The sequence below is a fragment of the Bos grunniens genome, chromosome 4 (assembly GCF_055505025.1).
Source record: "Bos grunniens cultivar Pamir isolate PY7600 chromosome 4, Bosgru_T2T1.0, whole genome shotgun sequence".
NCBI classification, from domain to species: domain Eukaryota; kingdom Metazoa; phylum Chordata; class Mammalia; order Artiodactyla; family Bovidae; genus Bos; species Bos grunniens.
This window is the reverse complement of record NC_141168.1, coordinates 26,329,104-26,344,285: the sequence shown is the minus strand read 5'-3', so window position 1 is coordinate 26,344,285 and position 15,182 is coordinate 26,329,104. Positions and strand designations below refer to the sequence as shown.

General features: G+C 36.0%; 1 protein-coding gene across 2 annotated transcripts in view; it reads left to right on the top strand.

Moving 5' to 3' along the window:
* KLHDC10 (kelch domain containing 10) overlaps window positions 1-15,182 on the top strand; it is a 65,248-nt gene that overhangs the window by 33,008 nt on the left and 17,058 nt on the right. The window contains exon 2 of one of the 2 annotated variants that reach the window (XM_086395668.1): window positions 2,703-2,789. The exons of the other annotated variant lie outside the window; for it this stretch is intronic. Coding sequence (XP_086251794.1) covers window positions 2,703-2,789 — 87 coding nt within the window. The remainder of the gene's footprint in view (window positions 1-2,702; window positions 2,790-15,182) is intronic. 2 annotated transcript variants of the gene reach the window in all.

Here is a 15,182-nt window from a genome sequence, read left to right as displayed (position 1 = left end):
TGACAGAGAAGCAGGCCAAAGATGTATGACAAATTCTGAAAAAACATCAAAAAGCATTTTTGATTACAACTTTGGTTCAGTAATTTTCAGTATTACTCCCTCACTGTTATCTAAATTTGTTTTATATTTTTCCACTATAAAATAATGTATGTCTTAGAATTTTGGGATAATATAAAAGGAGTGATAATCCTCAACCTGAATCATAACTGCTGTTAGCACTTTGATATGTTTCTTTATAGTATTTTCTTATCATAGCTTCAAAAAAAATTAGTAATATGGTATTGTCTTTCTTCCCGTCCAAAAGTAATACCTACTCAGTGAGAAAGCTTGGAAAATAGAGACAGCACTAGGAAAAGAAAACAAAATTGCTCTTAATAACTGCCCAAAGATAACCACAATTAAAATCTGATGTATATCCTGCCTGAATTTTTCATGACTATATATACTTTTTTCTTTGTTAATATGGTATAATACGCTACTGCTATTTTGTACCTGTACTTTCATTTGCAATATATTGTGAATGTCTTCTCATGTTAGTAAATACTCTTGTGTGTATTTTTTAGTGGTGTGTAGAATGTGAATATATTTAAGTATGTTTACTTAGCATACTTAACCATTTCCCTATGATTGGACTCTGAAAGTGTTTCAGATTTTTTACCATTATAAATAATACCGTAGTATCTTTGTCCATACGTCTTTCCATGCATCTATGATTGTTTCTTTAGGAATAAATTCCTAGAAGTGGAATAGCTGGGTCAAAGGGTATGTACATTTCAATGCTTTTGATACATAAAGATGTCAAATTTTAAGCTAATCACTTGTTATATTTTGTCTCGTATTGCTAATTGTTTTATGTGTTTGTCTTGTCTCCCTAATTAGAATATAAGCTCCTTGAGGGCAAGGGAAGTTTCTTATGCATCTTATGTATCCTTTGATAGTGTGGTTTTACAATGTTGGACTTATGAGTGATCGACAAGTATTGTATTGATTAAAAGCTGTGGTTTTCCAATTTTTGGATGCCATAAACCTATAAATTAAAAAACATATATCTATTTGGGGATACAAACAGGCTTGCAAAATTTCTGTTTTTCTAAGAAAGAATATTAAAAAACAAAATCAGCTACCATTTTTTATCACCTTCATCTCACAAAAGAATATTTAATAACAGAAGTTTCTAATTTCTGAAAAAAAGAATAGACTTTTAAATGGAACATTTTAGCATTTAAAAAACTTACTGCCTTGTCCATATTTTTCTTATTTTGTGTTGTACTAGTAAATCTTTACCTTAGCCTAGCAGTGGTCCATAGGCCAACATTTGGGAACTGCTGATTTAAAAGACTTAGAGGACTAAACAGATAAACTCTTTGCAAAATAAATAATTCTTTCCTTTGCCCACAAGTCTCTCTCCTCCACAATATTAAGTATACATGTACAGGTAATGCCATTTCATTACACAGAATTTGTGTATCTCTACGTACAAGTACTACATCTAAGATATTTCCAGTTGCCAAAATAAAAAACTATATGCTTTCTAAGGAATTTGAGACAGGTTAAGTGTGATGTAGTAGAAAGAAGGCACGTATTAAGAGTCAGACTGCCCAGACTTGACTCCTGGCTTTGGCATTAAGTCACTTAATTTTTTTTTTTTTTTTAGCTTCCTTACTTATAAATTAAGATGATAATATCTTCCTTGAAGTGTTTTTATTGCCCCTGTTAATAGCAGTTACCTCAGTGAAATGTAATTATTTGTTTAGGCATCTGCCTTCCTCAGAAGACCATGAGTTCTTGAGGCTAGGAGTCATATCGTCCTCTGGCCTGGGGCTCACAGCAGAGCAGGTGCTTAATGAAATGACTGTTGAAACCGTACAGGCTTATTGTGAGGATCAAATGAGATAACATGTATAGAAGCTCTTTGTAACTTTAAATTCAATACCAATGTTAATTGTTTTTATTGCCTATAAGAGCTGTCTTTGGGAGCTATCAGCACTTTGAGAAGAGACAAAATTATCCCATTAACACTTTGCATTTTTCTTCTATATTATAAGAACAAGTTTTAATTGGGATTAATGTGCAGTTAATTTGCTTCCTGTGAAGACAGAAAAATTTCCTTATTTTTCTCCCCCCACTGGGGAATTGTCAAATGTTAAATGTTTGTTTTATTCGTTTGCTATCATAAAATTTTAATTTAGCGAGATCAGCTTATTTCATATTTAAAGAATGATGCCCATTGCTTTATCCTGTTAACCATAAAACTGATAAAAGAATTAACACCAAACCCAGAAGAGAACAGGAGCCTACGTTATATCAAATTAGTTTTAGTAAGAGCTCCCTTTTTAACATTCACTGACTTTTAAAAATGTCATCGTTTCTGATCTGTTTATAAAGCTCCTGGTAAATTTTTGCCACAAGATGGCATTGGTGATTATTGAATGCATGTTCTATTGAACCAGAATTTTGAAAAATGGTGCACATAATTGTTCATATTCTTTTGGGGATGAATTGAAAACCTTCATCACTGCTTATATATTAATTTGATTTTGTTTTGACTTTCAAAACAGGGTTAAATGCTACTTTACATCATTTCTTTCTGTATTCAAGTATTGTTTTGTTTCCTGTTTTTCTGTCTTTATAACTGCAGTTGCTATGTATTATTTGCCATGTGTTGTATGTGTCTGACTTATTGCTGATAATTGTGGTAACAGGTAAGAAGAAAATACGATGGGACCCAGTTAGGAGGCGCTTCATTCAGTCCTGTCCCATCATAAGGATCCCTAACAGGTTTTTGAGAGGTGGGTGATAACTAGCAAGAGATCTGTGCTTCATATGGGTTAAAGGGAGCTTTGAATTTTCTAAACTCAAAACTCTGGTTTTTAAAAATTGTCTGAACAGCTAAAATTGGATTAAGGGAAGTCTAGAATTTTAATTTTAAACCTGTATTTCATATTGAACACTGTTGGAACTGTAATTATAAATTTTGGGAAGTTAGAATTACTTCATGTGTATTAGATGGTAGAAATAAATCATCTCACTATCAGTATTATTCCCTTGTAAGTATATTAAAAAGAACTTTGAATAATTTATAAAATAAGGGTATGGGAAATGCTTTTCTAATACGATTTTAAGGAGGAAATAAAATTTATATGACTGTAAATTTGTATGTCAGAAGCCATTAATAAGATAAAAGGGAGAAATATTTGTAACAAATGGTTAGTATCATGAATATATAAAGAGCTCTTACAAATTAATAGTTTAAAAACAAATACCCATTGGAAAAATAGGCAAAAGAACATGAACAATTAATAAAAAATAATAAAAAGCTCAATAAATATGAGATGTTTATTTTCACTATTGTTATAAACATAACTGAAATAATAAGATTTTTTGCCTATTAGGTCAGCAAAGACTAAAAATAAGAGTACTCAGTGTTGCAATGGTATGGGGAAGTCCAAACTCATATACTGAAGGAAGTATAAATTTAATACCGCCTTTCTGGATTTAATTTGGCAGTATGTATCAAAAGCCTTAAAAATGTTCACATCCTTTGACCTAGTAACCTTACTTTTAGGTTTCATTCTTTCTGTTTTTCTTTTTTTTTTTTCAATAAAACATATTCCTACTGAAAAAAAGAAAATCTCAGAAGAGGGTTGAAAACTCTGGTTCACACTATTTTTCTAGATATAACAAATTGTCAGACAGGCATTCTTAATATTATAATTTAGACCTTATTTAAAAGCCAATTTATCTAATTTTGACTGAAGAGATTATTTTTTTTTAAAGTCTAGAAAAAAGTCCTGCAGCAGCTAAAGACATTTCCTATATCTAGTGCCTAATCTATTTTTAGCAGCCAAGCTCCAGATGATGAAAAAATAAATAGGTCAAGATAAGATACAGAGAGTGTTATGCTACCTTTTTTAAAAATTCTCTTTTTCTTTTCTTTTATTTTTTGGCTGCACCGCATGGCTTGTGGGATTTTAGTTCCCTGACCAGGGATTGAACCTGGGCCGTGGAAGTGAAGGCACCTAGTCATAACCACCGGACCACCAGGGAATTCCTGCTATGCTACCTTCTAGCAAAAATAATTTTATTAATAGAAACTAAGAGATAATTTTAGTGTTATGTGACCAAAAAAAAAAAACAAACAAACCACTGTGTACACGTGGCCAAGCAGTACATCAAATTCTATAACATGATTTTTCTTTTTCCTATTTAAAAGATTAAAATGCTAATTTATTGATTTATAATGAGAAAGCTAACTTAGGCTGACTAAACAAGTATAATTAAGCAATTGTGTAATTAGGATATAAAATTCAATATATCAATTTTGTATAAACATAAAAAAAGGAAATGGTGAAATAACATTTTGTCTGGTTGGTGGGATTTTGTTTTCTTTTGTTTATGCTCTGTTTTTCAATGTTTTAATCATGGAAAAAAGAGATTAGTACAGGTAAGTTTCATACCTTTGGTTATTTTTGTAAGCCCTAAATCGCCTCAAAAAATGGCTGAGGAAGATGGACTGACTGTGCTGAGAAGAGTGAGGTGGGACTAAACTCAGCACCAGCAACATCAGGACCCCCAGTGGCCGCCACTGACCCAGGGGCCTTGTCTTACTTCTCACCTTTGACCTGTTTGTAGTGTTTGATCTGTTGACCACCTGCACCTTCTTAAATTTTTCTCTCTTTTTGGGTTATACCTTGATGTACAATCTGAGATGTTTTCTTCCAACCTCTTTGATTGTTCATTCCGTTTCCTATACTAGCTTTTTTTCTTCCTGCTCACTAAAGATGGGTATTACTCCAACATTCTGTCCTCTCCATTATCTCCTCCTGTTATCTCATCAGATTTCACAGACTTAACTAACCTTGTTCGTTCATTCATGCTTTCATTCTTTCAGTATTTTTTGATTGCCTCCTGAGTAACAGGCTCTATGCTAGCTCAATAATCTAGATACTAGAGAAGCAGGTAAAGAAATAATTACAGAATAATTTGAACATATAATTCTTTGTGGTAAATGTCCTGATGAGGTAGTGGGAGTGTGGGAGTGCAAGAAGAGGTACCTGACTCAACATGTGGGAAGGACAGAGGAAGGGAAGTCATCAGGATGCCTTTTCAGAAGAGATAACACTGAGTAGTCTGAGTAGGTGTTAACAGGGCAGAGTTGGAACGTCTCACATGGGGACCAAGCAGCTTGAGTAAAGGCAGTTAGGTGGAACAGAGTATGGTCTTTCAGAGGAACTGTAGGAAGTTCAGCAGAGTGGGAAAGAGTGCGATAGAAGAAGCTGGAGAGGGTCCAGATCAAGTCGGGCACTGTCCCCAGCAAGTTTTTAGGATCAGTTTATTTAACTAGCAAAGAGATTTAATTGGAAGACCAGTTACAAGGTTGTTAGAGTTATCAAGGTGAGAAATGATGGAGACTACAACTAAGGTAGTTACATATAGTAGGACTAGAGAGTACGTAATCAATTTAAAATGTAATGAGGTGGAATTAGATGAGACTCGGTGACCACTTGAAGAGGAGGAGGGAAAAGCCAAGAAAGCTTCAGCTTTCTGTGTGGACCATTTTCTCTTTACAGGTGTTGTATTAGATGGATGGAAGGGTAGGTTGAGGGAAAAGATAATAAATTCAGTTTAAACTCCCCAAACCAACAATAGCATGTCCTTGGACACTCAGTCTAAGAGTTATTTCTAGGGAAGCCTCTTTGGAAGCCTGCCTCTTTGTTTTGATCGCACCCTCTGTGTACCTGCCTATATCATAATACTTAGCACACTGAATTAGAGTCATGTGTTTACTTGTTGTGTGCCTGCCTTAGACTGTAAGCTCTGTGAGGGCAGGGACAGTGGAGCACTGCCTTTCGTTTCTTTATCTCCAGTTTGTAGCATGGTGCATGTGGTAGGTGTATCACATGTATTTGAGTTGAATTTGTTATTTGTGAAGCTGCTGTCAGGAGAATAGGATGGGACTAAAATTTTAGTACATTTTTTACTTCCTTCTGGTGATAGTGACAGCAAACTAATGAGTTGCTGAGAATATGAAAATGCAGTTTAGTGTTTCCTTAGTTTTTTTTTAAGTTATCTATAGTCTTGAAATTGCCACTTTTAAGCCTCTCATTTTGGGACTCCTACACATTACCTCTTTTGATTCTGATTAAACAGTTTCATAGTACTCATTTTCTGTCACTAGATTCCTTCACTAGATCCTGTATCTTTTCTAATTATTTTCTATCTGTGTAAAAAGTAGTGTGAAAACAATATCAGTGTAGTGAAGACAGCGTGTTTTCATTGCAAAATGATGGTTTGATTATACCCATTTCCTCTCCCATACTTCTCATATATCACTGAAAATTACAAAACAGACATATAAAAAAGAATGAATCATAATTGTATTGAACAACAGTAAAGGGAGGCTTTGAAACCAGATTACCCATGTCTGAATCCAGGCTCTGGCACTTACCAACTATGTGACTTTGGGCAAGTTGCTTATTCTTTTTTTTTTTTTTAACCTCAATTTCCTCATCTGCAAAATTAGGATGATGATAATGATACCAGCTTCGTAGGGTTGCTGTGAGTATCAAGAGAGGTAACATGTGCAAAGCACTCAAGAGCTTTTATGTTCAGCCAGTATTGACTTAATGTTAGCTGCTGTCATTCTTGCTATTGTTATAATACCAGAAAATTGGTGGAATTTCAGGGTAATAGAAAACAGTTGGAATTATAATGATTGAGAAACCAGAACAGAATAAAATGCAACCCCAAGTAGGTACTCCCGCTGCATGCTGAAAGAGAATTTCTTAATGGAACTTCTTTCCTGAAACTCTAAGCCTAGAATCAGCAGGTGTAGGAGGAAGGAGAAGGTTGGGGAAAAATGGAACATCAGGGCAAATAATTAAGAGACTGCCTTCAAAACTCTTATTTCCTCTACTTCTTCTGTCCCTCCCTGGCAATGGCTTTGTTGTTGTTGTTGTTTGTCACATCCAACTCTTTGCCACCCCGTGGACTATAGCCTGCCAGGTTCTTCTGTCCATGGGATTTCCCAAGAAAAAAATACTGGAGTAGGTTGCCATTTCCTTTTCCAGGGGACCTTCCCCTCCCTGGGATCAAACCTGCACCTCCTGCATTGGCAGGCAGATTCTTTACCTTTGAGCCAGCAGGGAAGAGCAGTGGCTTTTGCTCTGAGGACAGTTCTTCAAGCAAAGTAGGGGATTTGTTGGAGGGAGGGTTGAGCAGGCAGTGGACCTGGGATTGGAGAGTGTGAACGCAAAGCAGAGCTTTAGGTAGTGGATCTCCACAACAGATTGGATGAGGTGGATGGAATGTGGGAGAAGAAGAAAGTGAGCACCACTGAAGACTGAGGTATGTTAAATGACTGTACCATCAAAATACAGCCTTCCTTATTTTGGAAAAATGGAGGTTTTTCTCCACTTCTAAAGAGAAACCTGTCTGTGAGTATACCATATTCCTGCAGAGACCCACAGTCAAACATATCTCCCATTTGGAAGTTTGGAGACAGAGTAATACAACTGTGGAGGAAATCTGTTATTTTGAAGAGCAGACTCATTGGAAAAGACCCTGATGCTGAGAAAGATGTAGAAGGCAAAAGGAGAAGGGGGTGGCAGAGGATGAGATGGGTAGATAGCATCACCAACTCAATGGACATGAATTTGAGCAAAGGGGGAAATAGTAGAGGGCAGAGGAACCTGGAGTGCTGCTGAACCTGGGATGCTCAGTTGGGTCGCAAAGAGTCGGACACTACTGAGTGACTGGACAACAACAACAAAACTTGAAAAAAGATTAGTAAGCTGAATAAATGAAACAGCTGACTATGGAAATAGAGATACCGAGGAAACAGAATGGAACTTGAGGAAGTTCTGATCACAGCAGGTTCCCTCAGAGTCAAGAGAAAATTAAGGAGTGGTTAAAGAATTAGTTCCAATTGAAATTTGCTTAAATAAAATGCAGTTAGTTAAATAGTACACAGCTGCTGCTGCTGCTGAGTCACTTCAGTTGTGTCTGATTCTGTGCGGCCCCATAGACGGCAGCCCACCAGGCTCCCCCATCCCTGGGATTCTCCAGGCAAGAATACTGGAGTGGGTTGCCATTTCCTTCTCCAATGCATGAAAGTGAAAAGTGAAAGTGAGGTCGCTCAGTCGTGTCCAACTCAAATAGTACACAGACTTAAGACCAATTTTTACAAAACTAAAGTAGGGGAAATTTACAGACCATAAAGCAACAGGACAAAAAGAGAAAGTACAAAAGGAAAATTACGCTATTAGGATAGATCTAAGTGATCCAGTATCCATTTTATAAGGGTACATATGGAAAGACAGTGAAAGAGAAAATTAAAGACTATTTCCCTATGCTGAAGAAAGACTGAATTTTCAAGTATAAAGAGCCCACCAGGGAACAAGCTAGAGAAATGTAAAAGCAAAAAGCATCTATCTGTACATTACTGAACTACTTATGATTCCAAAGATGGAAAACAGGCTACCTAGAAAGACTCAAGACTAAGAATCAGATTGGTTTTGGATATAAGATAGTTTCTAGAAAATAAGTGCCTTCAGTGTTCTGAGGCAAAATTATTTTGAACACAGAACTGTACCTAGCCTCACTAATATTTGAATGTTTAAATAGGGGTCAAAATAAATAAGGACTCTGAAAATATGTGAACACACCTTTTTTGAGAAAATTACTTGAGATATTCCCACTAAAATGGAAAACAAATCCAAGAAAGAGGAAAATTTGGACACAAGAAGTGGTGATGTGCAAAAAACACAGTAAAACTTTAGAGTTACATTGAAATACAGGAACTGTGAAGGATGGTATAATTGATAACAAAAGATTTCTAAATACACAGAATAATGATAAAAAATATATATGTGTGTGTGTGTGTGTATATATATATATATATATATGAAATATTTCCTAACATTTCAGATGATTTAAATAAACTAGGGAGAAAGTAAAACTGCTAAAGATCTTATAATTTTTTGTTTTAGGATTTATAGGTATGATGTATGCTTATTAAAATTAAAATAATACGGAAATATATAGGGTGAAAAATGAATGTCCTTATCTCAAGCATATATAACAAATCAGAAAAAGACATCTCAGTACAAGAATGTATAAAAGGCTTGAGCAGACACTTCCTAAAAGGATTAATCCAGTTGGCCAGTAAACAAGAAAAGGTGCTCTACCTCATTAGTAATGAGATAAATGCATATTAAAACCATGGTGAACTAGGTCTACAAGAATTGCTAAATTAAAAAGACTGAAGACATTAATACTAAATAATTTGTAAACAGGCCTTATCTAGTAAAGATTTTCATAGCTTATGACTTCAGAAATTCCATTTCTGCATTTACAGCCAACAAATACAGGTCTCTCTACACCTGAAAACATGTACAAAAGTGTTTATAGCTACATTAAGAACCACTGATTTGAACAAGCCAAATGTCCATTCACGCAACATAGACTGGGTAAATTGTTGTATGTATTCATACAAAGACATACACTATTTGGCAGTGGAAATGAACAGACCACCTCTAAGCCCAGCAACATGGATGAATCTCAGAAACACAATAGTGAATGAAAGATCCAAGAAAGAAAACATACTGTATTATTCTATACAAATACACTGTAAAACTAGGCCAAAATAAACAGGACTGTTTAGAGGTGCATACTTAGGTATAATCAGGCTGTTAAAGCAAGTTTTATGATTGCTATAAAATATTAGGAAATAGGTTTTCTCTAAAAGTGAAGCCAATGGGATGGAGAGAGTTGTAATCAAAAGGGGCAGGTAAGGGGGGCATCTGTGTGCTGGCAATATTCTATTTTTGGACCTAGATGATGGTTCCATGTTATCTTTCTGATAAATTTGTTAAACCGCTGCTGCTGCTGCTAAGTCACTTCAGTCGTGTCCGACTCTGTGCAACCCCATAGACGGCAGCCCACCAGGCTCCCCTGTCCCAGGATTCTCCAGGCAAGAACACTGGAGTGGGTTGCCATTTCTATACATTTATAATTATGTATGTCTTATATTTGACATACCTATACATGTCTTACATTTCACAATAAAAGAACTTAAAAAAGCAAGATGCCATTTCACATCTTTACTCCTCACCTTATTCCCCTTCCCAGAAGTAACCACTGTTAATAGCCAAGTTTCTTTCCAGGCCTCGTTTACTCTTAGTATTGTTAGAGAAATACAAATTTATGGGTTTTTAAAGAATATTAGGGGATAATAGTATGTAGCTCTCCTGAGGAAAAAAAGAAACCTTGATTATTTTAGTAAGATTAGGTAAGTGGGAAAATGAAACAATAAGAATGACAGATTTTTTAAAAACTGTGTGTGTGTGTATATATATATATATGTATGTATATATGTATATAAGATGGCAGGGGTAATATAAAGAAAATGAAGATCAAATTGGGTTTATCTGTGAAATGTACTTTAAAAGCTTAAACAATTTGATTTTTCTGATATCAAAAAACACATTTAATAAAATTTGATACTCAATGCGTTCATTTTATTAAAATCCATTGAACTATACTCTTAAGATATCTACCCTTTTCTATATATACATTTTAATAAAGACTTTTAAATCATACTCATTCCTGGTTATAATATCTACCCTTTTCTGTATATACATTTTAATAAATACTATTTTAAATCATACTCATCCCTGGTTAAGAAAAAAATTTGTAGACATCCAGGAATAAAAGAAAGTTTGTTTTACTGATAGACCATCTATAAGAAACCAATCGCAAATTTTATATATAATGGTGAAACATTACTAATATCCTCACTGAAAAAGTGAAAACCAAGACAGAAATGCCCATTGTCATCTCCACCATTCAACCTTGTTCTGAAGGTTTCAGCCAATACAATAAAAGATGGAGAAAAAAAAAGGTATGTATATTAGAAAGAGTTGCAAATTGCCATTAGTAACAGGATGATTATCTACTATAAAATTCAAAAGACAATTAACTAATGATAACTAATACTAGAATTTAGAAAATTTAGTTAGATAAAATTTAAACTTTAAAGATGAATTACTTTCCTGTATATTAACAGTTGCCTGAGGGCTTTCCTGGTGGCTCAGACAGTAAAGAATCTGCCTGCAATGTGGGAGACCTGGGTTCTATTCCTGGGTTGGGAAGATCTCCTGGAGAAGGAAATAGCAACCCACTCCAGTATTCTTGCCTGGGAAATCCCATGGACAGAGGAGCCTGGTGGGCTACAGACCATATATTAACAACCAATTAAAAAATCAAACCAGTCAATCCTAAAGGCAATCAGTCCTGAATACTCATTGGAAGACTGATGCTGAAGCTGAAGCTCTAATGCTTTGGCCACCTGATGCGAAGAACTCATTGGAAAAGACCCTGATGCTGGGCAAGATTGAAGCAAGAGGAGAAGGGGACTATAGAGGATGAGATGGTTGGATGGCATCACTGACTCAATGGACATGAGTTTTGAGCAAGCTCCCGGAGTTGGTGATGGACAGAGAAGCCTGGCGTACTGCAGTTCTTGAGGTTGCAGAGTCGGACATGACTGAGCAACTGAACTAAATTAAAAAATAGATGTCTATTTACAGTTGTACAGAAAATTTTAAAGTACTTAGGCATAAAAATCAAGAAAACAAAGCATACTGATGATACAAAAAGATGAGGATAAATGGCTAGAGATTATATTCTTTTTATATAATTTCAGACTTACAGAACTGTTACAAGAATGATAAAATTTTCCTATATTCTTTACCTGGATCCCACAGATGTTAACATTTGATCACATTTGCTTTATCCTGCTCCCTCTCTTCTCTGTTTCTTCTCCCCTTTCTCCCCTCTCTATCTAATACATATGCATATACATACTGTTTTTCTGTTTGAATCATTTGAGATTAAGCTGCAGACACAATGCTCCTTTACCCCTAAATATTTTGGTGTCTGTTCCTGGAAAACAGATACTCTCTTATGTAATTGCAGAACAAGTATTAAAATTGAGAAATTAACACTATACATAATGGGCTGAATTAACACTATTATCAGCTTTATAGACCTCATTTTGGATTTTGCCAGTTCTTCCAAAAGTGTCCTTTATAGTAAAATAAAATCCCTGATCATGTGTTGAATTCAGTTCTCATGTATCTTAAGCCTTAATATTGATACTCTTGAACAGTACAGACTAGTCATATTGTAGTATGTCCTTCAGTTTGGGTTTCTCTCATGTTTTTTCATGATTACATTCAGCTTATACATTTTGGGCTGAAATACCAACTGAAGTAATAGTGTGTTCATTTCATTGCATGTGGTGTTGATTTATCCCATTACTGGTGATGTGAACTTTGATCACCTGGATACGATGGTATCTGCCCAAGGGGCCTCATAGATTTTAACATACTGATTCTAAAACCCAATGCAAGAGTACATGGAGAAAAGTAGCTGAGAAGTTTTGAAAAAGAGTGACAGCAGGGAATTTGTCCCATTAGATGTTAAGATACTTCAGAGCTGTCATAATTAAAACAGTGTAGTAATGGTACAGGTAATAAATAGCAGGACTGAACAGAGCCCAGAAACCCAGGCAAGTATGTAGTGACAGCTATCACAAGTACACTTTGCTCAGCACTTGAAACGAACTCATGGCAGCACCAGTGTCTGTCAGACCAAGTTTCTTTTATTGCTGCCAACTTAGACTTAAGATTACTCTGCTCTTAGAAACCAGATCTTATGTAAGTCTTACACAGGGTATGGAAGCCCTGCAGTAGGAAACGCTTACATAACCAAGAATATTGTGTGCTGCTGTTAATGGATGGCCTTTGCCTGAGCAGCTTGGACTCTAGGAGTAGTAAGAAGGCCTGCCTACCAGTCAGGGGTGGGAGCCAGCTGGCACAGTCCAGGCTTCCAAGTGTACAACAGAAGACCTGTCTTCTCAGGTAAAGGTAATGGTAAGCTTTATATTTGGAAAGAAGTAACCAGTTAAACTGGTTGGATGTCACTCCGGACACAATGGACATGAGGTAGTTGGATGTCATCACTGACTCAATGAACATGAGTTTGAGCAAGCTCTGGAAGATGGTGAAAGACAGGGAAGCCTGGCGTGCTGGAGTCCATGGGGTCGCAAAGAGTTGGACACGACTGAGAACTGAACAAAAGCAACCAGTTAAACTGAATTCATCCTTTAAGCTATATGATATTTATAACTAGTTAATGCTTTTAGAAGTAAAGGTCTTAATTTTTTTTTTAACAATGACCTTACCACAAATGTTTCATAGCACATCAAGAGGTGGCTTCATCTTCTAAGTGATAGGCTTATTAAGCTAAAATGTTATATTCTGTTTACAAGCTTTTGCATTTGAGTGTGTGGAGTTTTTATGTTGATTGTATGCATTCTTAAAGAGCAATAGATTTTGTGTCCATGGTGATTAGACCTGGATATTGAGATTTTCCTAATTCTACTCTAGAACTTGTCAGTGTAGTATACAATAAAGACTAAGGGTAATGGTACAGTTGGACACGACTGAAGTGACTTAGCGTGCACACACTACTATAGCTTCAAAGACAGCTTTTAAGTTCAGTGTTGGAAGGATAGCTTTCCATAAGGGGTTCAGGGACAACAGCCTATCCATTTTGTGAGAAATATTAGTACCCTACCTCATAAAATATACAAAAATATGTTTTAAATGTATTCAGGTTCTGAATATGAAAAACCAAAACTAAAAATTTATTAGAAGTAAATGAAAATAGTAATCTTATAATTATGCTTTCCAGGTGGCACAGATTTAAAAGAATCCTGCCTGCCAGTGCAAGAGATGCAGGTTTAATCCCTTGCTCGAGAAGATCCCTGGAGTAGGAAATGGCAACCCACTCCAGTATTCTTGCCTGGAAAATTCCACGGACAGAGGAGCCTGGTGGGCTACAGTCCATGGGATCGTAAAGAGTCAGATGCAACTGAACAGGAGCACAAGGGCACAAGGATCTTATAATGTAAGATGTAAAGCAAATGAGCCTTTTGTTGCTGTTGTTGCAAAGGAGCCTTGAAAGACTGAGAGATTCAGTTGTACAAAAACTTCCATATGTTAAAATATACCATAAACAAAATTAAAAGACCAGAGTAGGCTGGAAGAAAGAAATAGAATAAATAAATAATTTCTGCAAATCTGTGAGAAGACAATACAGTAGACAAAGGATATATGATCAGGTGGTTCCCCCAAAGAAGAAGTACAAATGGGCCGATAAACATGTGATAATCAGGGAAATGCAAATTGGTCTGATACCCATCAGATTGGGCTTCCCTGGTGGCTTAGAGGGTAAAGCGTCTGCCCGCAATGCGGGAGACCCTGGTTCAGTCTCTGAATCGGGAAGACCCCTTGGAGAAGGAAATGACAGCCCACTCCAGTACTCTTGCCTGGAAAATCCCATGGATGGAGGAGCCTGGGAGGCTGCAGTCCATGGGGTCGCAAAGAGTCAGACACGACTGGGCGACTTCACTTTCACTTTCACCCATCAGATTGGCACAAACTAAAAAGGTTGAAGAGGGCATGAAGAAATAGGCACTTCTATACACTGTTGTTGGGTGTATACATTGTTCCAGTCTTCTTGAAAAGTAATATAGCTCAGTTGTAACCCGCTGAATCTGTGACAACTTTAAGTGTATATTCCTTTGACCCCAGACCCAAAGAAATCTTTAGTCACTGACTAGAGAAAGAATAGTTAGCTTTTCACTCCCAGCCCTAGGACTTCTTGACGGGATGTTTAATATTTATGAAACGTTGATCAGATGCTCATAACTCAGCAGTTTAATTTGCATAGATAATGGCATTATTTACAGAAACCAGCAATTGAACTAGACCAGTGCTTTTGATATTAATATTATGTGAGCCACAAAATTTTAAATTTTCTAGTAGCCTTATGAAAAAAGTAAAAAACAGGTGACATTAATCTTAATTTTTATTTGATCAGGAGATCAAAAATATCACTATACCTATATTCAGATAGAATTTTGGGAGTTGGTGATGGACAAGGAGGCCTGGCGTGCTGCGATTCATGGGGTCACAAAGAGTCGGACACAACTGAGCTACTGAACTGAACTGAACTTTACATTCATTTTTGGATACTAAGTCTGTTAAATCCAGGGAGTATTTTACAATTAAAGCATAACTCAGTTTGGACTAGCCTCATTTCAGATGCTT